The sequence below is a fragment of the Balaenoptera acutorostrata genome, chromosome 8 (assembly GCF_949987535.1).
Source record: "Balaenoptera acutorostrata chromosome 8, mBalAcu1.1, whole genome shotgun sequence".
Classification (NCBI taxonomy): Eukaryota; Metazoa; Chordata; class Mammalia; order Artiodactyla; family Balaenopteridae; genus Balaenoptera; species Balaenoptera acutorostrata.
Genome location: NC_080071.1, coordinates 21,262,724 through 21,289,177, shown reverse-complemented (window position 1 = coordinate 21,289,177; position 26,454 = coordinate 21,262,724). Strand labels below are relative to the sequence as shown.

At 37.5% G+C, this 26,454-nt stretch overlaps 1 protein-coding gene across 5 annotated transcripts in view; it reads left to right on the top strand.

The window, feature by feature from the left end:
• Nucleotides 1-1,251: 1,251 nt before the first annotated feature.
• WDSUB1 (WD repeat, sterile alpha motif and U-box domain containing 1) overlaps nt 1,252-26,454 on the top strand; it is a 74,492-nt gene continuing 49,289 nt past the window's right edge. Inside the window, exons 1-6 of one of the 5 annotated variants that reach the window (XM_007183125.2) lie at nt 1,252-1,438; nt 1,849-2,057; nt 3,732-4,153; nt 5,778-5,962; nt 9,996-10,088; nt 14,664-14,757. In XM_007183125.2, coding sequence (XP_007183187.1) covers nt 3,756-4,153; nt 5,778-5,962; nt 9,996-10,088; nt 14,664-14,757 — 770 coding nt within the window. In that variant the 5' untranslated portion in view covers nt 1,252-1,438; nt 1,849-2,057; nt 3,732-3,755. The remainder of the gene's footprint in view (nt 1,439-1,848; nt 2,058-3,731; nt 4,154-5,777; nt 5,963-9,995; nt 10,089-14,663; nt 14,758-26,454) is intronic. The other 4 variants (XM_007183126.2, XM_007183128.2, XM_007183124.2 and 1 more) reach the window with 4 other exon arrangements.

Here is a 26,454-nt window from a genome sequence, read left to right as displayed (position 1 = left end):
AATAAGCACAAAAATATTGAAACAACTGGGAAAATGTTAAGTAAATTATGGTACGTTTCTGGGGATGTGGACCATTAAGCAGAAACAGTAGTTACACTACTGAGAAATTTTAGACATGGAAAATGCTCAGGATACAAGTTTAAGTTGAAAAAGGTAGTTTGCAGGTCTTTTTGTAAAATTATTGATATTATTATTCATGAAAGACTGAAAGTAAATGTTGTATCTGAGTGGCTTATTTTTGAGTGGTGTGATTATTAGTTATTTTTCTTATTTATAGTTTCTATATTTCCTAGAGAGAGCTCTATTATTTATACAATCAAAAAGTTACTTTTAGAAAAATACTGTTTTGGTAGTACTTTGGCCTGTAATCAGGTTTCATAGTGTCAGTCATAATGCACTCGTTAATCAATTTAAAAATCACAGGAGCATCTCAAAATCATGAATTTTGATCTCTTTTCCCTTTGTCTTTTTCATTACAAATCTTCTCCAGCGATCTCAATTTCATGTTTAAATTTGAGTATTTTAGGTTATTACTCTTCAAATATGTGGCTTTGGTTTCCTCAGGTTGGTAATTTTTTAATGTTTCCTTGCTGAAGAAAACTCTTTGTACCTTTGATTTTAATCTGAACATGGTTCAATACTGTGACGTGCACTTAGTTCCTAAGTATTAGCATGCCTAGGAACTTTTTTCTGGTCAATTTTTTAACCTGAAAAGGGACTGGCAAAACCACTTCGTAATCAATTACACGTGGAAACCACGGTGTGTAAGCTCCATGTGAGCTTAGGAGGCGCTCGGAAACGCTAGAAGAAATGCACATCGGGTTCAGGTGATAGCAGGACATCCTGGATATCCTTTCCAGCAGCCTGTCCTGGAAAGACAGATTTGGGTAAACTGAGCACAAAGGCGATGGCAGAAGTCATGAACCACTGAGGTCAGAGCTGGCCGAAACAGAAAAGACCAATCAGGGAGGTCACAGAATAGGCAGAGCAGGATAAAGAAATACAGCAGAGGAAGGAGGCTCAAAAACTTTGAGCTGTAGTAACTGGAGAGTTAAAGGGGGCATTATATAATGCCCCCTTTAAAATCACATTTCAGGCACTCGCTAGACCTTGAAAGCTCAACTTCCGCAACCAGAAAAAAATTTCAACTAAAGGTTCTTCCCCAGTCCGGACTCATTTTAATCCTAGAGCCAGGTTTTAGAAACCTCATCATCAGCAGGCTGAATGGCGCGCATGCGCCGCGGCGCAGACCGCCTCCCGGGGGGGCGGGGCCTTCCTTTTGCCTTAGGACGTCCGCCGGTGTCGGCCCCGCCCGCCTCACCTGCGCGTCACGTGCCCTGCGCCACTAGCCGGCACCTCAACGCTGATCCTGGGCGTCGTAGGTCTTCGAGGTGAAAGGGGCGGTGCCCATGGGCCAGTTTAACAGCGACGGAGGCAGGTGGGGGACCTTGACTGGGGTCAGGCCCCCGAGCTTCCCCGCTCGAGGTGTCTAAACCCTCCGTTTCTCGGCGTCCGGTCTAAGCGCGCGACAGGGACCTGCTGAGACCTTGACCAGAGCGATGCACGGTTTTGCGGCCTCGGTTTGGGAGCCGGGCGGCGCCTCCCGGTGGGGCGTGAAAGCCCCAGCTGGCTTCCACCCCTCCCCCGCAACCCGAGCGCCGGTCCCCGCGCCCCGGAAGACCCTGCTCCCCGCCGGCCGCGCTCCTGCCGCGGGTCGCTCGGTTCGCTGAGGCCTGGTTGGCTCTCAGAGTTGGGCAAATCCTTGGTCCCCGCGTGGGCGCGGTGGGAGTGGGTCTCGAGCTTTATGTTGGAGGATTCTTGGCACATTTCGGGTTTGCCTTGCATTAGATGGGTATGCGTGTGTTCACACTGGCGAGTTGGTCCGGGATGTATCCGGAAATTGAGTGTTCGGCGTGACGGCTGAGGTTTAAGTGGATGCCCACACCAGGTAGCGGTAGACTTGAGAGCGCGTTTCAAAACAAAGAGTTCAGCTGATTGCGTCTCTGTCCTTGCGACTCGAGGGCCTCGAACTGCAAAGGGAGCTGAGCGCCACAAGGGTGAGGAAGCTTGTTTGGAAGATTACCCGTGTGCACTTGCACAGTTGGGATTTGGGAGTTCCCCAGAAAGCACCGCCTGATGGCGTTTGTTTCCAGTGCAACACCTCAGGCGGTAATCTACCAGGGTTTTTGGTGGGTGGTTGGTTGGTTGGTTGGTTGGTTTTTTAGACTTCAGGAGTTTGTTTAAAAAAAGAGGCTGAACTTTTGGGATAAGATAAATGCTGGAAAAGGCTCGCTCCATCTATTTGGAAAGATTTCTGTAAATAATATTAGAACAAGGTATTATGAATTTTACAATTCAAAGTTACGCCTGTCCCTTCAGGGCTGATTATTGCCTCGTTCTACACCATTTTTCCACTGTCAGATTTTTTTTTCTTTTCCCTTTTTTTTTTTTTTTTTTTTTTTTTAGTATTAGTAGCTTTATTTTTAGTTATCCAATCATTTTGTATTATGTTCACATATAATGTTTAAAGCCTAGAACTGGATTTGGGGGAAAATGTTAATTCAGCAAATATTTATTTGACCACATTAGGTGCCGATACTGTTTTACGTTTTACATGCTGTGGATACAGAAATGAGCGAAACAGACCCGATCTTTGTTGGTTTGGTGCTTACCTTCTAGTGGGGGGAGACAAATAAATAATATGTCAGAGGGTGGTAATTGCTACACTGATGATTAAAATAGGGTGATGTGCTATCCTGTAGAGGGGCTACTTTAGACTGGGAAACTCTCTCTGAGGAAGGACACTGAAATTGAAATCGAAATGCGAAATTAGATCCCAAAAGCAGGGGGAAGAGAATTTAAGCATAAGAAAACCACTTTGTGAAGATCTTAGGTGTAATCCTTTTGACCAGGGAGGCTGGAAAGAGGGAGGGTGAGGGAAAGTGGAAGGAGTTGAGGTCTGAGAAGTAGGCAAGCAAGAGACAGACCATGTAGGGTTTTGTAAGTCTTGGTGAGGAGTTTGGATTTTATTCTAAATTTGTAAATTTGTTCTTAGGTGCAGACCAGCTAAGTCCATTTTTTGCCACTCTTTCTTTTTGGTTTCCTTGATTTATTACATTGATTCTTCACCTCAAATCTTTTATATCTTTTTATTCTTTGTCAGACAAGATGACAAACCATGACATGATAGCTTTCAACACTGCCACTTAAATTGTGAATGAAACCTTTTATTCCTTTTTTATGAGTGAACTATATAATTCTGCATCTTAAAGGCAGAGCAATAGCCTTGGCTCCATCCTGTGGAAGGAGCAGCAGAGTTTGTTAAAGTAGTGAAAAATCTTTTTAAGCTGAGATTAGCAGATGTGGAATGAGGCAGTGTTGAGTAGCAGTTAGTTAAGGGAAAGTCTTCAAGGGTGAAATAAATACCCAAGGTTCTGGATGTTCAGTGTCAGATCAGTTTGACGTTATTTGACTAGGTTCTTTTTCAGGAGTTGTGGAATTTTATTGGTATGGCACTGGTGATTGTGATAGTCATCAGAGGTTATAATCTTAAAATGTTTCATTTCTCTCCAAATTATTCTAACCCCCAGTATAATATATTGTCTTTTAAAAATGTGAATGTAGGAGCTTTCATCGAGCAAGTTAATTGCTTTTGGCTCTTTTCTATTGATTTGAGTTGCGTTTATTTGATTCCTAGGATGAAGTAACCTTTATCTGTCTAAAAATTGCAGGATATTTTACTTCAAATAAAGAACATGGTGAAACTAATCCACACATTAGCGGATCATGATGATGATGTCAACTGCTGTGCCTTCTCCTCTTCCCTCTTGGCCACTTGCTCCTTGGACAAAACTATCCGCCTGTACTCCCTGAGTGACTTCAGTGAATTGCCGCACTCTCCATTGAAGTTTCACACCTATGCTGTCCACTGCTGCTGCTTCTCCCCTTCAGGACATATTTTGGCTTCGTGTTCAACAGATGGTACCACTGCCTTATGGGACACTCAAAACGGACAGACTTTGGCAGTGATGGGACAGCCCAGTGGTAGCCCCGTGAGGGTTTGCCGGTTTTCCCCAGACTCCACTTGTTTGGTATCAGGGGCAGCTGATGGAACTGTTGTTTTGTGGAATGCACAGTCATACAAGTTATATAGGTAGGAATACTTAAACCGCTTTCCGTTTTTAATCCTATTAACAGGTCCACAAAAAAAAGAAAAAGAAAAAAAGGCAGAATATTTTGATGACTTTAAGAAGCAGATAATTTTTAGACATCACAAGGAAAAATATTTTGACCTATCTTCTGAAGGTCATAAAAACATAATATGATTCTTGAAGTAGATTTGCTTGGCTCCGAGTGTTTTAAATTTCCAATCTCTCTTTTGTAAAATAAGGTTAATCTTGTTAGACTTTCATGGATTTTTTTGGGTAAGAGTTAGGCTAAAAAAACACCCCACAATAGTCTTTTGAATAAAAGTAATTTTAGGCTTTATTTTTGTCACTCGTGGCTCAGGTGTTCTCAATAATAAAGTAATGGAAGGTAAGTCTCACCTGCAGAGCTCTTTCCTGACTAGGATTCTTGCTGACCAAGCCCAGAAGAAGGAACCTTGTGATCAGCATGGTGTTGTGTTATCGTTTCTTTTAAAAAAAAATCACTTAAAAAACTCCTTTTGGATAAAAATACATCAATTAATTTACACTGGTAATGTTGTGTTGCAACTCACCAACATTAAAACCATGCACTTGTATGTATTTATAGTGTGGTGAAATACATATAACATCAAACATTTTAACCATTTTAACGTGACATTAAGTACGTTAAAAACTATAAACTTTCAGATGTTACCAATTAAAATAGCTTAATGTACCTTCCTTTCTCCCTACCCCCCAGCATCACTCAGAGCACAAATGGTAGCTGGTAAACAACTGTTACTCATTTAGATTTGGGTCTTTGGATTGAAGAAAGTGATGTGTTTTAAGTAGTGTTAATGAACAGTTTAAAGAGAAAGCACAGGAAGAATGAAATGCCTTTAAGTTATTTTGTGTGAATGAAATACAGCTGTCAGCTAATGAATCTTTTTCACCTATTGGGTGATAAATTCTGCCTCCCTAGCATTATTTCTCTAATGTATGTAATTAATGATATAAAAATGGTACACTGCAGTAGATTTAAGAACTGGCTAGGACACTGCACTAATTGTTGGGTTTTTACCAGTTTATTTTTCCTAATTGAGAAAATAATTAATATTGTTAAGCCAGTGCTTCCTAATCTTCCCTAGATAATTTTAACTTGTTCACAGCATTTTCTTTACAAAAAGCATTTGTATTTGAAGATGGGATGAAAGTTTCTGGGTGATTTTGCTGTTTGTTGTTTCTAGGTGATTTTAATACAAAAGTTGAAAGTACTTTTGACCCCAGTAACATGTTTTTCAATAAAAAAGTTATATCTTTAAAAAAAACTGTGACTGTAGTCGATACTGTTGATCGTTATTGCTTTTTTTGTTAAGCTTTGTAGATTTTTAACATGTTCATACTGACTTGCCATATGGAAAAGTGAAGATATGTCGACTTTTGTTTGGTTAAGATAATGTTTAAATCCTCTTACTTTTAGCAAGCATATAAATGATATTTTATTTCTATAGGCATCTACTGTCTTTTATCTCTAGTTCTGTGATAGCCATTTATCCTCTTTTTAGTATATCAAGCTGCTGTTAGAGATTGTAATGTAAAGTAAAAGATGCTCTGAAATGAAAATTCCCTTTTCTTTTGCTTTTATTACAGATGTGCTAGTGTTAAGGATGGCTCCTTGGTGGCCTGTGCATTTTCTCCTAATGGAAACCTCTTTGTCACTGGCTCCTCGTGTGGAGATTTAACACTGTGGGATGATAAAATGAGGTGTCTGCATAGTGAAAAAGCACATGATCTTGGAATTACCTGCTGCGATTTTTCTTCACAGCCAGTTTCTGGTTAGTTATTTTACTCTTGTAAGCAATAGTAATTCCCATTTGCAATTTGTATGTGACTTTTCGTTCTTTTACTTATTTTCACTTCATCATTAGTAAAACAACAAGCCCTTTTAATTCATTCCTTTCAAGGAATCATCCTCCTCCTTTATCTTTTTTTTTTTTTTTTAAATACCTTCCCTTAATCCCAAGTACTCCTCTCTCCCTCGTTCTTTTTTTTTTTTTTTAAATTTTATTTATTTATTTATTTATTTTTGGCTGTATTGGGTCTTCGTATCTGTGCGAGGGCTTTCTCTAGTTGTGGCAAGCGGGGGCCACTCTTCATCGCGGTGCGCGGGCCTCTCACTACCGCGGCCTCTCTTGTTGTGGAGCACAGGCTCCAGACGCGCAGGCTTAGTAGTTGTGGCTCACGGGCCTAGCCGCTCCGCGGCATGTGGGATCTTCCCAGACCAGGGCTCGAACCCGTGTCCCCTGCATTGGCAGGCGGATTCTCAACAACTGCGCCACCCGGGAAGCCCTCCTTTATCTTTTTTGATCAAAATGAAATCACAAATACTTTTTGGGGAAAATCAGGATCTTTGGGAAAATATGTAGGGGCTGACTCAACTTGGTGCAGTAGATCTGGATTCCTTGAGTACGGTAATGTAGAGGCCTTAACCCTGTTGGTTTTACTGTGATTTTTGAAATATTGTATATTGATATTCAAATAGAAATGTGAAATGTAAGAATTGGAAACAAGTTTCATTTTCCATTTACTAATTTAATCTTTCAAAACATAAAATTATAAAGCATTTGACAATACAGTTAGTTTTCAGAAAAAGAAGAAACAAGAACTCCTGAATATAGACTCTTGGTTTTAAATAAATACAGTGAATTGGGAAGTTGTCTTCTTTTATTTTCACCTTCTATGTTAGGATGAAGTTCTGCTTTTGGCTGCTCCAGTCTTATTGCCAGACCAGTGCTGTCCCATAGCAATATAATGTGAGCTACATATGTAAATTTAAAAATTTCTAGTAGTAGGTGAAATTAATTTTAACATATTTTATTTTACCCTATATATCTAAAATAGTATTTTAATAATTGATAGTCAGTAAAAGTATTAGTAAGATATTTTGCTGTATTTTGGTATGAAGTCTTCGAAATCTAGCGTGCATATTATGTCACATCTCAATTTGTAGTAGTCACGCTTCAACTGTTCAGTAGCCACGTGTGGCTAGTTACTACCTTATTGGACAGCTCAGGTCCAGTAGCAGGATGGCTTTGGCACTCCCCTATTTCAAAACCATCAATGGCATATTAAAATATGATTAAGGTAAGATAAAATACCAAATCCCAAACACAAAGCCTGTAAGTACCTTCATATTCTGTTTCCCTGCCTCATCCCAAATCACACTTGGCTTCATGCATTCTCTTGCCACACTGGCCTCCTTTCATTCCTTGAATGTCTCTAAGATTTTTCCAAGGGTTTTACATGTGGACCCTTCACCTGGTTCACTATTAGTCATCCTTTAGATTTCAGGTAAAAAAAAAAAAAAAAAAATCATTTCAGGTGAGTTTCCCCTGCTCTTACCTCCTGCACACAGTCTAAAGTATTTTGATACAGTCTTTTAGTTGCATGCTTTATTTTTTACAGGACTTAGTGAAGTATCACAGGTTTTAATTATATAGTTATTTATATGGATTGTGTTTAATGGTGTTTTTCCTGTTAGATTGTAAGCTCCATAGGGCAGGGCCTGGGTCTTTTATTTACAGTGCTTGGAATATAATAGGCCTTGAAATGCAGACTGATGAATAAGATTCTTTATTGATTTGCTGAAACTTCTTGGTTTTGTTTTCTTAACCTTTTAGTATCGTATAGCAGATTAACAGATTTTCTTTTTATGAACCCATTCTTACATTAAACTCCCTATCTAATTTACTTATGATAATTTATTCTTTTAATATATTGTTTTATGCTGTTTTATTCTAAGAAGACCAGCTTGTAACAGACAAGAAGCATTTCTTCCATTCTGTGAGCCCTTCTCCAAAATCTTACAGGCACTCAGTGAATCTTTAATGAGTTATATAAACATAGGGAGATTTAGGTTTCCTTTTTGATTCTAAGTTACCTGAAAAAAAGATTTTCAATTAAAATACCATTTTTATAGTAATATTAGAGTAAAACTAAGGACATCCTTGTTCTATCTTTAGAGGGATTGCAGCTCATGGGTCCTGGAAAAGTTCACTAAACTAGGCAGAAAATTTGGTGAGATTCTAAAATAAGTTTAATACTCACATCCCTACCCTGCCTGTAGAGTATATTTCAAAGTATATTTCTCAGTATACTTCTAATATGTCCCTTCTGTAGTTTCTTTAGTTCAATTTCTGTTAAAATAGATATTAACCTTATGTGTAAATTCCCTGAAACAGATCAATATATGCTTTAAAGCGTATAAACCAATAAATGATTATTGTAGGAATTTGTGGAACTATGTATTTTCTTAAAAGACAAAGTATGTAATTTTTAACTTGTTATTGTTTAATTTGGTATTTGTTAATATCTGTAAATACTTATGACATTGAATCTTCTGTCTTTGTGACATTTTGCTCAAATAAGGAAAAATAATACTGTTGGTGCTGGAGGATAAATGTTCAATTCTCTCCAGTTTTTAAGTGAAAAGACAGTTTGGATTAGATTATTATTACAATTTAAATATTTTTCCTGAAGAAAAGTCTATTTTTAAATATTATATTTGGATCTCAAGGATAGGCATATTTTAAGCTTTATAATTTTACATTGTCCTAGATGAATTCTTACTACTGAAAGAAACTTCTGAATTAACTTAAGGATCTTATTTAGTCTAGAAACAATAGGAAAAAAGTTTTCTTAAGTGAGTCTAGTACTTAAATATTTTACTCTCAGCCATTTTTGGGTAAACTGTTTTGCCTTAAAAAGAGTTAATGATTATTAGGAATTGCTTATATCCATCAAGATCTCTGAGAAAGGATGCTGTTTGGCTGAACCTGTGCTACAAAAACAAAAATGCTGTTGAAATGTGGAAGTCCCATGCAGTTAGAAAAACTTTCAGTGAAAAAGAAATTTTAATTTGTTTTATGTTAATAAAGTATATGTGCTTTCAACAAAACAGAGTGAGTCCATAGGAAACATTTATTTTACATACCCAGGTGTATAAATTAAATACCGTATACTAAATATTTGCAAAACAGGAGTGCAGTCTTAAGATGGGTATTAGGTTTCTTAATTGTCTTACTGCATATGAGTGCTGAAATTTCCTTTGACCTGTGATATTAGGTGGAATTCATATAAAATTGAGTTGGTGATACCAATATTAACGTTACCCACAATATTTAGGAACTTATCTAGTGGGTAGATAATGATACACTGAAATTATCTAAGTAAGCATAACAACTAGCGGGTTTTTTGTAACACCAAATTTAACTGATTACTTTCCCTGATTTGTGTAATATTTTCCACCAAATCTATTGGACTGAATTGATGTTGTTTTGGATTTATGTAATTCTAGTCCTTGTCTTGATTAAATCAAATGGGAAAACAGTCTCATTCCATGTGAGTTAAGACTAAGCTTCTAACAAGTGAATGTATCCTAAAAAAGTTAAGTTGGGAGCAATTAAGCATTTAACACTCATCTCATAACTGACTTTTCTTCCTAATTTTTTCCATCAGTGCTAACCTCATAGACTCTAAAATTGGGTTGGAGGGTGCCCTAGGCTTCATGGCTCAATATTGGCCTTTGCAACACTGAATTATATCCTTAGTGGAAGGGAAATAAAAAGGTATTTTGTTGTTGCAACTTCAGGGGCTAAAGCCATAATCCTTTGAAGTACCTTGCTTAAAAGAAATTCTTTAACTGACATTTCGTTATATGGTGTAAATTAATTAATATAATTAATATTGCTTGTGAATGTGGTTTAAATGAATAGAATTAACAGATCTGAGTTAAGAAATTGAAAGTTTTTTGGTTTAAATGTTTTATCAATTCTTGTGTATTTATTTTTAACAAATTTATATTTTTAGGTGGAGAACAAGGTCTTCAATTCTTTCGACTGGCATCATGTGGTCAGGATTGCCAGATCAAAATTTGGGTTATTTCCTTTACCCATACCTTAGGTATGTATTCAACTAGTAGTTCTCTAAAATGATTTTTTGTGATTCAGGTAAAATTTATATTTTAATTAATCTTTTTAACTAAAGAACTCTGGATATCTAAAAGTGATTATAAAAATATATTTTAAGAACTTTTAGTCAAAGTAATACATATACATGATTTGGAAATTGTATGCACACTACCGATTATGACCTCACCACTACCACTACACACATTCCTGCTCACACATTCCTCCTTTTTCTGTTTTCAATTCTTTTGATGGTTTTCAAAGTTTCTCTAAATACTGTTTACACCACCACTTTTATTTTTTATTTATTTATTTTCTAACATCTTTATTGAGGTATAATTGCTTTACATTGTTGTGTTAGTTGCTGCTGTATAACAAAGTGAATCAGCTATACGTATACATATATCCCCATAACCCCTCCCTCTTGCATCTCCCTCATGCCTTCCCTGTCCCACCCCTCTAGGTGGTCACAAAACACTGAGCTGATCTCCCTGTGCTATGCAGCTGCTTTCCACTAGCTATCTGTTTTACATTTGGTAGTATATATATGTCAATGCCACTCTCTCGCATCATCTCAGCGTACCCTCCCCCCTCCCCGTGTCCTCAAGTCCATTCTCTCTGTCTCTGTCTTTATTCCTGTCCTGCCCCTAGGTTCTTCAGAACCATTTTTTTTTTTTTTTAGGTTCCATATATATGTGTTAGCATACGGTATTTGTTTTTCTCTTTCTGACTTACTTCACTCTGTATGACAGACTCTAGGTCCATCCACCTCACTACAAATAACTCAATTTCGTTTCTTTATGGGTAATATTCCATTGTATATATGTGCCACATCTTCTTTATCCATTCATCTGTCGATGGACACTTAGGTTGCTTCCATGTCCTGGCTATTGTAAATAGAGCTGCAATGAACATTGTGGTACATGACTCTTTTTCAATTATGGTTTTCTCAGGGTATATGCCCAGTAGTGGGATTGCTGGGTCGTATGGTAGTTCTATTTTTAGTTTTTTAAGGAACCTCCCTACTGTTCTCCATAGTGGCTGTATCGATTTGCATTCCTACCAACAGTGCAAGAGGGTTCCCTTTTCTCCACACCCTCTTTAACATTTATTGTTTGTAGATTTTTTGTTGATGGCCATTCTAACTGGTGTGAAGTGATACCTCATTGTAGTTTTGATTTGCATTTCTCTAATGATTAGTGATGTTGAGCATCCTTTCATGTGTTTGTTGGCAATCTGTATATCTTCTTGGGGGAAATGTACCACCACATTTTAAATTTGTTCATTGTAGTTATTGTTTTTTGAGCATGTGTGGGTCTTTCCCCCATGCACTGTACTATTCTTTCAGGTAACTCGTCAGTCTGGAAACATACGTCTTTCATTTTTGGTATACAGGATTCATTCTAATTCTTTCTTCTCTACTTCTTCTCTTTTTATAACTCCCATTAGTTGAGTGTTGGACCTCCTGACTTGATTCCCTATGTCTATTTTTCCCCCACATTTATCTCTTTATCATTTTTTTCTATCTTAGGAGAAAATTCCTTAGCTCTATCTTTTAACCTTTTTTGAATTTTTTAATCCCATCAATAATATTTTCAATTTCCAAATGCTTACCTTTTTTGTTTCTTTTTCCTAGTGTCCTCCATTTAATGCAAGATCCTCTCTAAACTCTCAGGATACCAATTAGAGGCTTTTTGTTTTGGTTTTAAGTTCCATTCTGTTTCCTGATGAACTTTGTTTGCTCTTGGGCCCTTTTTTGTTTACCCTGATCTTTCTCTTTCATATGATTACCTTCTTCAAATGCCTGATGATCCTTAGTATTCCATTTACTTTCAAGAATTAAACAATAAGAAGAAGTTTAAAAGCTCTGTGCACATGGTGGTTGTTTGTATTTGCTGGCTTCCCTTTAGGATAAGAAGGTGGACTATTGGCCCTTATTGGGGAAGGGTTGGAGAATTAGAGAATGTGGGTGTCTGTGTTGCCCTGGAGCTGCCATCGAGCTCCCCAGGCAGTCATTGTTTTCCTTCTTCCTGGGGAGAAGCATCTAGCTTTCATGCAGCATACTATGGGTGGGGTCAGGGAGGGATGGGAGGTAGATATTGTTTTATAAACAGACTTACAGTTAATTTTTCTGTTTTCAGGTCTGTATCTGTATCTCTTTCTTTTTCCTTGGCTGTTAATAGTTGTCTTTTGGGGTTTTCTGTTAATAGTCCTACGTCTTTTGGGGTTTTCTAGGGAAGATTAGCTTACTTCTTTGCTGTAGCCCCCTCATTTTACACCCCAAGCTGTTACTTCTCTATACTATCTCATCAATTAATTTGCATCTGCCTTTCCCAAATTGGTTTCAGTTTCGCATTTCCTGATGCCCCCCCTTCCTCTTCGCTTCACTGATGTGAATTTACATCTTTATTAATTCCTTCATTATCATTTTAATGGGAACTCTGAAATTATATGGTCAGTTGGCCATCTTGCTTCAGGTGCCTAAAAATATTTTATTATTTGTTACCTAATAAGCTTTAGCTAAATCATGAACTGTATTTCATTGTTTATAAAATTATTGCCAGAGATAAAGCTGAACACTAGTTAAAGCGGTAAGGAAGGATTTTAATATACTATTGCAATAGATTTTAATCAGTAATATACTATTGCAAGAGTCCAACATGAACTGAGCTCAACTTCAGTTTATACAGATGTGACTGTGTATTTTAAAGGGAGAATGAGGGAATAAAGCAGGGGTAAATGGGGGCTCCATAGCATCCAGGAAGTGAAAAAATTACAAAAAGCAAGAAGCGAGGAATTGGTCCATGTGCAACCCATGTGGGTTTGTAACTGGCACTTACGGAAGTTAGGCTCCTCCCCTCTCACAGAGCCGGGGAGACAGGAGCTCTATCTCCAGGTGTAGGCTGGAACAAATGTAAATTCTTTTGGCAGCCCTGAGTTTTCCCAGGCAGGCACTTTATAAGGGGGGTAGGGTCATCCTAGGGATGCAACCTTGAACTCTTAAATTAAAACTGTGTTAAAGTCTGTGTAGGCCAAGGTCAAGGCCTAGTCCAGGAGGCAGCTCAGAAGAGCCTGGGTAGAGTTCAGTCAAGGAGAGAATCTTTGTCATTATGCGAGTGTATAGAGAAGGGTCTGCTATTAGGAAGTAATAAATACATTTCTTTTTGTGGAAATTTAGTTACTTTATTGCCTATTAGGTTACATTCAGTAATTTTTTAATGTATTTGGTGACATGCTGGTAAGGATAAGAGTTCTATTACTTCTCTGGTCTATCCTACCTCTTCTTTCTGTTCTTACCAAGGTGAAATTCTTATAAGAAACCATAAATATAGTCATGTACGTGGATGTTCTAAATACAACATATCTTTAATAATTCGAAAGCAAAGCTTTTCATACGTTGTCTGGAAAATGTGTTTTTACACTGGCTCTTTAAAAAACATATATAACACTATATAAACATGTGCAGTTAAAGCCTTTTAATAAAGCGTTTAGCATTATTTGCACCTAATTTTAATGCTTATTTGTAGAGAGGAATAGATAGACAAATGGATCTTATACTTGAGAATGTAACAAATTCTTAGGATCCTGCTGCAGGTTTATTAAATCTTCATTTAGTTTGCAACTTGTTAACATTTTTGCTTTGTTTGATTGATTGTGCCTACTTGTTGATCTGTATATGCCTAAGTATTGATCAGTGCCTTGAATGCCTATATCTGCTCTCCCATATAAAAACATTTTTTTCTATTTTGAACAGAAATAAAATACTTAATAATAAAGTGAAATAATTATATATTTTCTATTTGTTGAGACTTTTACCTGCTCTAATGACCTTTTTGTTTAGTTAAATGCTTTCTATCTTAAGAGCCATTAACACTTCAAAAAAGTTCTTATTAGGTGGGAGAAAATTATAGATTTCACTTATTTCCTTGTCTTGCCAGGCCAACTTCTTAGTGATTGTTTTTATATGTTGTCACTAAAATACATTGAATTTCCTCAGCTTACCTTTAAAAGAGTTATGATATTCCTTTTCAGTAATTATAGAAAGCATAAAAAGAATTTTAGTGTTACCATACTTGTAGGAGTTTTATAGGATATATTGGAATTATAAGATGTTAAATTACTATTTTAATTTATGGAATCAGAAAATATTTTCTTAATATCAGACATTTAAAACTACAGGTATTTGATTCTTTTTAGGCGTTTGGGCAGTTGGCATGTGGTGTGTGTGTATTTTTTAATATACCAAGATTGAAGTATAGTTTAAAATTTCAATTAGTTTAAAATTTTATATATTTATATATTTTATAGAGTTAAAAAATTTTTAATTTAAAAATAATTTGATGATTATAACCCTCCCATCTAGCCTTTGCTGACCCCACCATTTTCTTTACCCATTACTGAACTTTTGAAACCACTTAATCACTTGAGTTGCATGACAATGTTTTTTTTCATTTTTGTGTCTTTTAGGCACTCAAAGATTTTATTGAACAAAGAAGTGAAATAGTTTTTACTTAAAAATAAATTCTAAGCGCAGTCAGCTTGCTAATTTTTCTCACCTTGTTGTTTGCAGGTTTTGAATTAAAATATAAAAGTACACTGAGTGGGCACTGTGCTCCTGTTCTGACTTGTGCTTTTTCTCACGATGGGCAGATGTTAGTTTCAGGGTAAGTTATTTAGTTTAATTTCCTTAAACCATTTTGGTATGAAATAGAGTAGACTTACAGAAAAGTACATAAAACGTAAGAGAATAGGTTGATAAATCATTGTGATGCAAACTTGTAACCACTGCTCAGGTCAGGAAATAGAACATTGCTGGTTTTCCTCCGGAAGTCCTCCCCTTCCAAGTGCCCCTTTCTGGTGACAGTACCTCAGGTCATATGCAACATTGCTTTTTCCTTTTAAATTGATTTAAAACAAATCATACATTATGAATTATTTTGTGTCTGGCTTCCTTTGCTCAACATTACGTTTGTTTTCCAAGTGGTTGAACAAATCTGATGTATATAATATGTGATAGGAATCTAGTTTCATTTCTTTCCATATGGATATCCAGTTGTCTCAGTAATGTAAGGTGAAAAGAATCTTTTCTTCACCATTTTCATATGCCACCTTGTCAGAAATCACTGATCATATATGTGTGGGTCTTTTCTCAGCCTGTGATTCTGTTCTGTTTTTCTGTTTATCCTTGCTCTGATATCTTTCTGAGCCTTATAATTTTGCTGTTCCTGGCTTTTGACACTTCCATGTACATTTTAGAGTTAGCTTGTCAGATTGTCTCCAGTTCCTTCCTCTACCCACACAAACCTGTTTAGATTTTGACTGGGATTGTATTGAGTCTGATAAATTTGGGGAGAATTGACATCTTTATGATGTTGAGTCTCCAACCCATGAATATGGCATATGTTCCCATGTATTTGTCTTTTGATTTCTCTCAATATAATGTCTCTCAATAGAAGACAGTTTATTTGTCATCCTTGTGGAGGTCCTCCTCATCTTTTATTAGATTTATTCTAGGCACTTAATTTTTTTGTTGCTATTATAAAAGATGTGGCTAATATAGGGAAATATATATATGGAAAGACTGGATTTATCTGTTAAGATTCTAATTTTGGGTTTTTTATGTATAAAATCATATCATATGTTAATGATGGCTTTTGTCTCTTCCTTTCTAATCCTTATACCTTTGATATCTCCTGTGCCTTACTGAACTGGCTAACACTACCAGGATAATGGAAATAGTGAAAATAGCCAACCTTGTCTGACCTAATTGCAAAGGGAACGCTTTCATTATTAAGTGTGATCACTGTAGATTTTGGGAGATAAGCTTTATTAACTCTTTTCCTTCTATATAGTTTGTAAGAATTTTTTTTCATGAATAGGTGTTATGGTTTATCAAATGATTTTTCATGCATCTTTTGAAATGAGCATATGCTTTTTCTTTTTTATCCTAGAAGTGTCATAAATTATACTGATTTTTATAAATCTGGTTTACACATGTTAAACTTCTTTTGTTGGAATAAATACAACTTAGGACATATTATTTTTGTGTATTGCTATAGAGAAGTCAGTTTTATTCTGACTGTTGCTTTATTGGATATAATTCATATTTTTTTCACTGGCTTCTCACATTGTATTTTGAGTTTTCTGCACATTTACTTTGATGTATCTAGTTTTGGGTTTCTTTTTATTTCGTTTGCTTGGAATTTACTGAACTTCTTAAAGATGTAGAATGATATTTCATCAGTTTGGGGGGAAATTCTTATTTATTATCTCTTCCAATATTGCCTCTGTCCTTTTCTTTCTCTAATTCTGGGATTCCAATTAAATGCACATAATACCTTCTCACTGTAAACTTTATGTCTTATTCTCTCTTTTGTATTTTTTCTTGAATTTTATTTTATTTATTTTTTTATACAGCAGGTTCTTATTATCTATTTTATACATATTAGTGTATACATGTCAATCCCAATCTCCCAATTCATCCCACCACCACCCGCCCCCTGCCACTTTCCCCCCTTGGTGTTCATACGTTTGTTCTCTACATCTGTGTGTCTATTTCTGCCCTGCAAACCGGTTCATCTGTACCATTTTTCTAGGTTCCACATATATGCGTTAATGTATGATATTTGTTTTTCTCTTTCTGACTTCACTCTGTATGACAGTCTCTAGATCCATCCACATCTCTACAAATGACCCAATTTCGTTCCTTTTTATGGCTGAGTAATATTCCACTGTATACATGCACCACATCTTCTTTATCCATTCATCTGTCTTTGGACATTTAGGTTGTTTCCGTGTCCTGGCTGTTGTAAATAGTGCTGCAGTGAACATTGGGGTACATGTGTCCTTTTGAATTATGGTTTTCTCTGGGTATATGCCCAGTAGTGGGATTGCTGGGTCATATGGTAGTTCTATTTTTAGTTTTTTAAGGAACCTCCATACTGTTCTCCACAGTGGCTGTATCGATTTACATTCCCATCAACAATACAAGAGGGTTCCCTTTTCTCCACACCCTCTTTAGCATTTCTTGTTTGTAGACTTTTTGATGATGGCCATTCTGCCCTGTGTAAGGTGGTACCTCATTGCAGTTTTGATTTGCATTTCTCTAATAATTAGTGATGTTGAGCAGCTTTTCATGTGCTCTTGGCCATCTGTATGTCTTCTTTGAAGAAATGTCTATTTAGGTCTTCTGCGCATTTTTGGATTGGGTTGTTTGTTTTTTTCATACTGAGCTGCATGAGTTGTTCATATATTTTGGAGATTTGTCCATTGATGCTTTGTCCATTGATTCATTTACAAATATTTTCTCCCATTCTGAGGGTTGTCTTTTCATCTCGTTTGTACTTTGCTTTGCAGAAGCTTTTAAGTTTCATTAGGTCCCATTTGTTTCTTTTTGTTTTTATTTCCATTACTCTAGGAGGTGGATCAAAAAAGATCTTGCTGTGATTTATGTCAAAGAGTGTTCTTCCTATGTTTTCCTCTAGGAGTTTTATAGTGTCTGTTCTTACATTTAGGTCTCGAATCCATTTTGAGTTTATTTTTGTGTATGGTGTTAGGGAGTGTTCTAATTGCATTCTTTTACATGTAGCTGTCCAGTTTTCCCAGCACCACTTATTGAAGAGACTGTCTTTTCTCCATTGTATATCCTTGCCTCCTTTGTCATAGATTAGTTGACCATATTTGCGTGTGTTTATCTCTGTGCTTTCTATCCTGTTCCATTGATCTATATTTCTGTTTTTGTGCCAGTACCATAGTCTTCATTACTGTAACTTTGTAGTATAGTCTGAAGTCAGGGAGTCTGATTCCTCCAGATCCGTTTTTTTCCCTCAACACTGCTTTGGCTATTCGGGGTCTTTTGTGTCTCCATACAGATTTTAAGATTTTTTGTTCTAGTTCTGTAAAAAAATGCCATTGGTAATTTGATAGGGATTGCATTGCATCTGTAGATTGCTTTGGGTAGTATAGTCATTTTCACAATATTGATTCTTCCAATCCAAGAACATGGTATATCTCTCCATCTGTTGGTATCATCTTTAATTTCTTTCATCAGTGTCTTACAGTTTTCTGCGTACAGGTCTCTTGTCTCCCTCGGTAGGTTTATTCCTAGGTATTTTATTCTTTTTGCTGCAGTGGTAAATGGGAGTGTTTCCTTACTTTCTCTTTCAAATTTTTCATCATTAGTGTACAGGAATGCAAGAGATTTCTATGCATTAATTTTGTATCCTGCAGCTTTACCAAATTCATTGATTAGCTCTAGTAGTTTTCTGGTGGCATCTTTAGGATTCTCTATGTATAGTATCATGTCATCTGCAAAGAGTGACAGTTTTACTTCTTCTTTTCCAATTTGTATTCCTTTTATTTCTTTTTCTTCTCTGATAGCCCTGGCTAGGACTTCCAAAACTATGTTGAATAATAGTGGTGAGAGTGGACATCCTTGTCTTGTTCCTGATCTTAGAGGAAGTGGTTTCAGTTTTTCACCATTGAGAATGATGTTTGCTGTGGGTTTGTCATATATGGCCTTTATTATATTGAGGTAGCTTCCCTCTATGCCCACTTTCTGGAGAGTTTTTATCATAAATGGGTGTTGAATTTTGTCAAAAGCTTTTTCTGCATCTATTGAGATGATCATATGGTTTTTATTCTTCAATTTGTTAATATGGTGTATCACATTGATTGATTTGCTTATATTGAAGAATCCTTGCATCCCTGGGATAAACCCCACTTGATCATGGTGTATGATCCTTTTAATGTGCTGTTGGATTCTGTTTGCTAGTATTTTGTTGAAGATGTTTGCGTCTATATTCATCAGTGATACTGGTCTGTAATTTTCTTTTTTTGTGGTATCTTTGTCTGGTTTTGGTATCAGGGTGATGGTGGCCTCTCATTCTCATGGTAGAATGAGTTTGGGAGTGTTCCTCCCTCTGCTGTATTTTGGAGGAGTTTGAGAAGGATAGGTGTTAGCTCTTCTCTAAATGTTTGATGAAATTCGCCTGTGAAGCCATCTAGCCCTGGGCTTTTGTTTGTTGGAAGATTTTTAATCACAGTCTCAATTTCAGTGCTTGTGATTGGTCTGTTTGTATTTTCTGTTTCTTCCTGGCTCAGTCTCGGAAGGTTGTGCTTTCCTAAGAATTTGTCCATTTCTTCCACGTTGTCCATTTTATTGTCATATAGTTGGCTTGTAGTAATCTATCGTGATCCTTTGTATTTCTGCAGTGTCAGTTGTTACTTCCCCTTTTTCATTTCTAATTCTGTTGATTTGAGTCTTCTCCCTTTTTTTCTTGATGAGTCTGACTAATAGTTTATCAATTTTGTTTATCTTCTCAAAGAACCAGCTTTTAGTTTTTTTGATTTTGTTATTGTTTCCTTCATTTCTTTTTCACTTATTTCTGATCTGATCTTTATGATTTCTTTCCTTCTGCTAACTTTGGGGGTTTTTTGTTCTTCTTTCTCTAATTGCTTTAGGTATAAGGCTAGGTTGTTTATTTGAGATTTTTCTTGTTTCTTGAGGTAGGATTGTATTGCTATAAACTTCCCTGTTAGAACTGCCTTTGCTGCATCCTATAGGTTTTGGGTTGTCGTGTTTTCATTGTCATTTGTTTCTAGGTATTTTTTGATTTCCTCTTTGATTTCTTTAGTGATCTTTTGGTTATTTAGTAGTATATTGTTTAGCCTCCATGTGTTTGTAATTTTTACAGCTTTTCTCCTGTAGTTGCTATCTAGTCTCATAGCGTTGTGGTCGGGAAAGATACTTTATTTCTACTATAATACTTTATTTCTACAATTTCAATTTCTTAAATTTACCAAGGCTTGATTTGTGACCCAAGATATGATCTATCCTGGAGAATGTTCCATGAGCACTTGAGAAGAAAGTGTATTCTGTTGTTTTTGGGTGGAATGTCCTGTAAATATTAATTATGTCCATCTTGTTTAATGTGTCATTTAAAGCTTGTGTTTCCTTATTTATTTTCATTTTGGTTGATCTGTCCATTGGTGAAAGTGGGGTGTTAAAGTCCCCTACTATTATTGTGTTACTGTCAATTTCCCCTTTTATAGCTGTTAGCATTTGCCTTATGTATTGAGGTGCTCCTCTGTTGGGTGCATAAATTTTTACAATTATTATATCTTCTTCTTGCATTGATCTCTTGATCATCATGTAGTGTCCTTCTTTGTCTCTTGCAATAGTCTTTATTTTAAAGTCTGTTTTGTCTGATATGAGAATTGCTACTCCAGCTTTCTTTTAATTTCCATTTTCATGGAATATCTTTTCCATCCCCTCACTTTCAATCTGTATGTGTCCCTAGGTCTGAAGTGGGTCTCTTGTAGACAGCATATATACGGGTCATGTTTATGTATCCATTCAGCCAGTCTATGTCTTTCGGTAGAAGCGTTTAATCCATTTACATTTAAGGTAATTATTGGTATGTATGTTCTTATTACCATTTTCTTAATTGTTTTGGGCTTGTTATTGTAGGTCTTTTCCTTCTCTTGTGTTTCCTGCCTAGAGAAGTTCCTTTAGTATTTGTTTTAAAGCTGGTTTATAGTGCTCAATTCTCATAGCTTTTGCTTGTCTGTAGAGATTTTAATTTCCCCATCAAATCTGAATGAGATCCTTGCTGGGTAGAGTAATCTTGGTTGAAGGTTTTTCCATTTCATCACTAAATATATCCTGCCACTCCGTTTTGCTTGCAGAGTGTCTGCTGAAATATCAGCTGTTAACCTTATGGGGATTCCCTTGTATGTTGTTTGTTGCTTTTCCCTTGCTGCTTTTAATATTTTTTCTTTGTATTTAATTTTTGATAGTTTGATTATGTGTCTCGGTGTTTCTCCTTGGGTTTATCCTGTATGGGACTCTGTGCTTCCTGGACTTGATCGACTATTTCCTTTCCCATGTTAGGGAAGTTTTCAACTATAATCTCTTCAAATATTTTCTTAGACCCTTTCTTTTTCTCTTCTTCTTCTGGGACCCCTATAATTCGAATGTTGGTGCATTTAATGTTGTCCCAGAGGTCTCTGAGACTGTGCTCAATTCTTTTCATTCCTTTTTCTTTATTTTGCTCCCTGGCAGTTATTTCCACCATTTTATCTTCCAGCTCACTTATTCCTTCTTCTGCCTCAGTTATTCTGTTATTGATTCCTTCTAGAGTATTTTTAATTTCAGTAATTGTGTTGTTCATCACTGTTTGTTTGCTCTTTAGTTCTTCTAGATCCTGTTAAACGTTTCTTGTATTTTCTCCGTTCTGTTTCCAAGATTTTCGATCATCTTTACTATCATTACTCTTAATTCTTTTTCAGGTAGGTTCCCTATTTCGTCTTCATTTATTTGGTGTTGTAGGTTTTTACCTTGCTCCTTCGTCTGTAACATATTTTTTTCTGGTTTCATTTTTTTTTTCTTTTTTTTTTTTTTGATGGGTGGTGCTGTATCCCTGTCTTACTGGTTGTTTGGCTTGACACATCCAGCACTGGAGGTTGCAGGCAGTTGGATAGAGCTGGGTCTTGGTGCTGAGATGAGGACCTCTGGGAGGCCTCACTCCAATTGATATTCCCTGGGGTCTGAGGTTCTCTGTTAGTCCATCGGTTTGGACTCGTAACTCCCACCACAGGAGCTTGGGCCCAACCTCTGGCCTGGGAACCAAGATCCCACAAGCTTTGTGGCGCGGTAAGAAAAAAAAACGGGGGAAGAAAGAAAAAAAGAAAAGAAGAGCAGTAAAATATCAAAGAATAATAAAATAAAATTAGAAAGATGAAAAACATATTAGGAAAAATAAAACTATAATTGAAACAACTGCAACAAGGTAAAATAAAACCACAAAAGAAAAAAAAAGTGGTGGGGGGGAAGAAGCCAAAAGGAGAGAGCAATAACCAAAGTATAAAGAATAAAGTAGAATTAGAAAAATAAAAGATTTATTAGGAAAAGTAAAAATGTAAAAGAATTAGCAGCAGTGAATCCACAAGGTAAAACAGAACTCCAATCTAAAAAAGGAAAAAAGAAAAAAAAAGCCTTGGCTATGGGGGTGGAGTTTTGGCAGGGGTGGAACTTAGGCAGGGGCGGGGTTTAAGGTGCGACGAGACCTAGGCAGGTGGGGGTGTGACGTTTGAGCCTGGGGGGGGGCCTGGGGGGGGCGGAAATTCAAGTGTGGAGCGGGGCCTCTACTTAGGACCTGTCCAGAACGGGAGAGGCATCAAGACCTGAGGGGGGCCTCTGGAGTGTGGAGTTCTGGAGTTTGGAGGTAGGGCCCTGAGTGAGGGTGTGTGGGTGGGGTGTAGGCCCAGCTTGTGGGAGGGGGTCTCTGAGTGTAGAGTTGGGGCCCTGGGTGGGGGTGTAGGGGCGGGGCTTGGGTTCTGCACAGCAGGAAGGAGGCTCAGAGGGCAGAGGATTTGGCCCAGGAGCCCAACAGGCTTCCCGGTGCCTGAGTGGACAGGGAAAGCACTGGCCCCGTTCCCTTCTGTTCCTTTATGCCCTGCCGTACCGTCTCCCCCAGCGTCTCCCCCGTCGCCGCTGGACCCCTAACCGTGGGTGGGTCCCGCTGGGTGTAGGAACTCCTCCCCTCCCCCAGCTGCCCCTCAGGGGTGCCGGTCCCAGAGGTCCAACCTTTACTTTTGCTCCCCCTTCCCTCCCTCCCACTCCCTCAGGACCTGAGCGGCTGGAGGGGGCCTAGGTGGGCAGAGGATCCGGCCTGGGATCTCAACAGGTTCCTGGGGGTCCGAGTGGGCAGGGGAAACCTGGCCACGCTCCCTTTTGATCCTCTGCCTTCCCAGTGGTTCCCCAAGTTCCCCCTTCGGGCGTGGGATCCCTTCCCCTCCCCCAGCCGCCCCTCAGCAGCGCCAGTCCTGTCCCGCATCCACTTCTCCTCCCCCTTCACTCCCCCCACGCCCCACATCCTACCCGGTAGCTGGCTGTTCCTCCCGTCCCCTTAGGTGTCCGTGGTCCCCCACCGGTGCCTGGTAGGGGCCCTAGTTGTGAGGAGACGCGGATTCCACATCCTCCTAACATGCCATCTTGACTCCACCCCCCTCATTGCTTTTTGGTCTTAGGATTCTTTGACACTCTTAAAAGTTATTGACTCCAAAGAGCTTTTGCTTATAAGGGTTACATATATTGCTATTTACAGAAAATAAAACTGAGAAGACTCTAAAATATTTTAAGTTTGTTTAAACAATAATTATAAACTCGTATATTAACATAACATTTTTCTTTAGGAGAAATAAAACCAAAAATAGTGAGAAACGTGGCATTGTTTTACATTTATGAAAATCTCTTAAGTATCTGGGTTAGCAGAAGATACATAGATTCTCATATCTGCTTCACACGCTTCATTAGCTCTCAGGGCTATGATGGCATCACATGTCATACAGCAAAATGTGTAGGAACTTATTCTCTCCATCTTTATCCACATCTCTCCTCTAACAAGTTTCCTCCAGCCCCTTAGCCGAATTTGTGTTTGGTTTCACCCTTACTTCTCTTGATCCAACCGATAAAATTAACATTATATGAATTAGCTGCTATTCAAACAGGAAGAATCAATCTTTGTAATTCAAATAGAGGTTGCCTTTTTCCATAAATTCTCAGTTCTAGTAGTTACGATTCTTTGGAAACCAGTTTAGGAATGGCTATCATTGTTAGAGTTTTAAGAGTTCAAAAATAACACCCTTTTTTCTTCTTCTTGAGTTGAAAACCAGTAAGAGAGAAATACTGGGCAGATAACTACTAGATAGCAGGACTGTAGATCTGCAGCTGACTTGTTCACCTGCTCTTGGGTGGCATGGACCACTGCAGACTTCCCCTGAAAGGGCAGATCAGAAAAAAGAAAATCCAGAAGGGGCTGAACCACATGGCCCAGCATCTTCCCCAGACTTTTCAGTTATCTGTCGTTCCTTTCCTGCTAAGCAAGAGAGGGAGAAAAGAGGCCAGGAATCTTACTCCAGAACAAACTGGAAGTAATTGTCCCCCCTCTTCTCAACCAGATGCTTGTTTATGTTTTATCTTTTATAAATGTGGACAACAGAGTTTTACTGTCATGAATTAGTAATGGCTCAACAGTCACCCTCTCTCACTCAGTAATGACTAGCATAAGAAGGCTTAAGGTCACCTTTCCAAAACTCAAATCATCATTCATTTCCCCATACTCTCTACAACATTGTTAACAGAACTATTGAACAAGTCAGTTCTTTGGACAGAGTCCATGTTGCAGTTTGCTTATCATGAGGGTTATTAGATATTACACGGCTTGGAAAAATAGATGTCTTGTGAAAACTCTAGTGAAATTTGAATAGTCATGTGATCTGTTTTATAAGTTTTTAGGCTAAAACTGTCAGGGTGTGTGCCCATTATGAATCAAGTTTAATTATAATACATTCATGGGGGGGATATTCTAGGAAGTGTAAAATCCAGAAACACAGGTTACTGAGTTTTAATCCCAGCCCTGCCATGCACTAGCTGTGCAACCTCAAACAAGTTCTAGTTCCATATCTTCTCTCGGCTTCATTTTTCTGAATTATAAAATGGGGAAAGTCAGAACACTTTCCTCATAAGATTGTTATGAAGCTTAAATAAGAAAATGCAGGCAGAGCATTTATTATGTTTGGGGCACAATAATTGCTCCGTATAGGTTCATTAAATATGTATATTATAAGAATATTATTTTTATGTATTATTTTTGTAATCCAGAACATTAGGCAATTATATAACATATAACATTATTTTACTCCCTCATTTTCTGATTTCTGCTTTTTCTGGGTTAAGTTTTAGCCATTGATCTATACTGAGGGGCATTATAAAACAGCTGTTTGAAACTTACCATCTTCATTCAGGAAGAGTTGTTGGGGACTATGTTTCATAGCATCGTCTCTGTAAAGACCTTGGGGGAAATAGTTCCTACAGGTCTCAGCCTAAAGAATTGATGTCCCTTTCCCATGCATTGGGTTTGTGTTTCTATCTTAAATTGTATGACAGATCATGTTTCCTTTTTTAAATTGCTATTGAAGAAGCTCGGCAACAAACTTGCAGCCCTCTGTTAACAAAGTGGACTCTGTTGTGACCTACATTTTAAACACTAATCTTAACCTTCATCTCTCTCCCCCACCTCTTTATGTTCTCTTCCTCCCCAGTTTCTTCACATAATTTCTATCTTATCTTCTTTTTACTACATCTTTGTAAGAGACTGCACATACTTTCTGAATGAGAAGAAACATAGATATATGTTTAAAATAAAAATGTGTGAGTGTAAAATAAATCATTAAACCTTAGGGACATACTTGACCTAATGAAATAGTTGTGGGTAATTTCATTTGATTAGTTTTTTGGTCATTGTATAAAACTGGTTTGAATTAAAATGCTTTAGGTGATTTGTGACATGGGTGGCTGTACAGTGTCACTACAGTGTCACTCATCTCCCTTGAGCTTGTGATTATATGCTCTTCCATATCAAGCACATAACTGTATGTGTTGTTCCTCTTGCCTAGCAGCTGTCCAGATAAAATTGGCGTGTTTCTCTTGTATTCTTTTTTTTAAAATAAATTTATTTATTTATTTATTTTTGGCTGCGTTGGGTCTTCGTTGCTGCACGTAGTCTTTCTCTAGTTGTGGTGAGTGGGGGCTACTCTTCGTTGCGGTGTGCGGGCTTCTCATTGTCATGGCTTCTCTTGTTGCAGAGTACGGGCTCTAGGCGTGTGCAGGCTTCAGTAGTTGTGGCACATGGGCTCAGTAGTTGTGGCTTGCAGGCTCTAGAGCGCAGGCTCAGTAGTTGTGGTGCATGGGCTTAGTTGCTCTGCAGCATGTGGGATCTTCCCGGGCCAGGGCTCGAACCCATGTCCCTTGCATTGGCAGGCAGATTCTTAACCACTGTGCCACCAGGGAAGCCCTCTCTTGTATTCTTGAGTGAGTAGAGTTGAGGTTTTAGAGTGCCACAAAATGGTAGGAATGGAGTATCAAAAGACTTGACAATTAATGCATCCTTTATAAGGGAAAGTTAGGTTAAGGTGACAGAGCAGATTGTGGGTACTGAAAGAATTATATATAGCAGGGGGAAGAGTTATATATAGCAGGCAAGAAATGTATAACCAGGGGCACCAAACAATCAGAATTTTTATTTGCTGTTGGTTCACGTTCTATTTAGGGAATATTTTGAGGTTTTATATTGTTTTAATAGTTTCAAGGTATTTTATGCCTGTTTACAGTGGTTATAATTATTTTCTGTCTTTGAAACCCAAATCTCGAATATTGAAAACTATTATTTTTCCCTAATCCTAATTTCCTTCCCCCCAAATCTAATCAGTTATCAAATCCCATTACATCTTCCTTTGAATCCCCATTAGTCAAATTAGGGACTATAGGAGGTGAGTTTAAAATCCTTTTAATCTCTAAA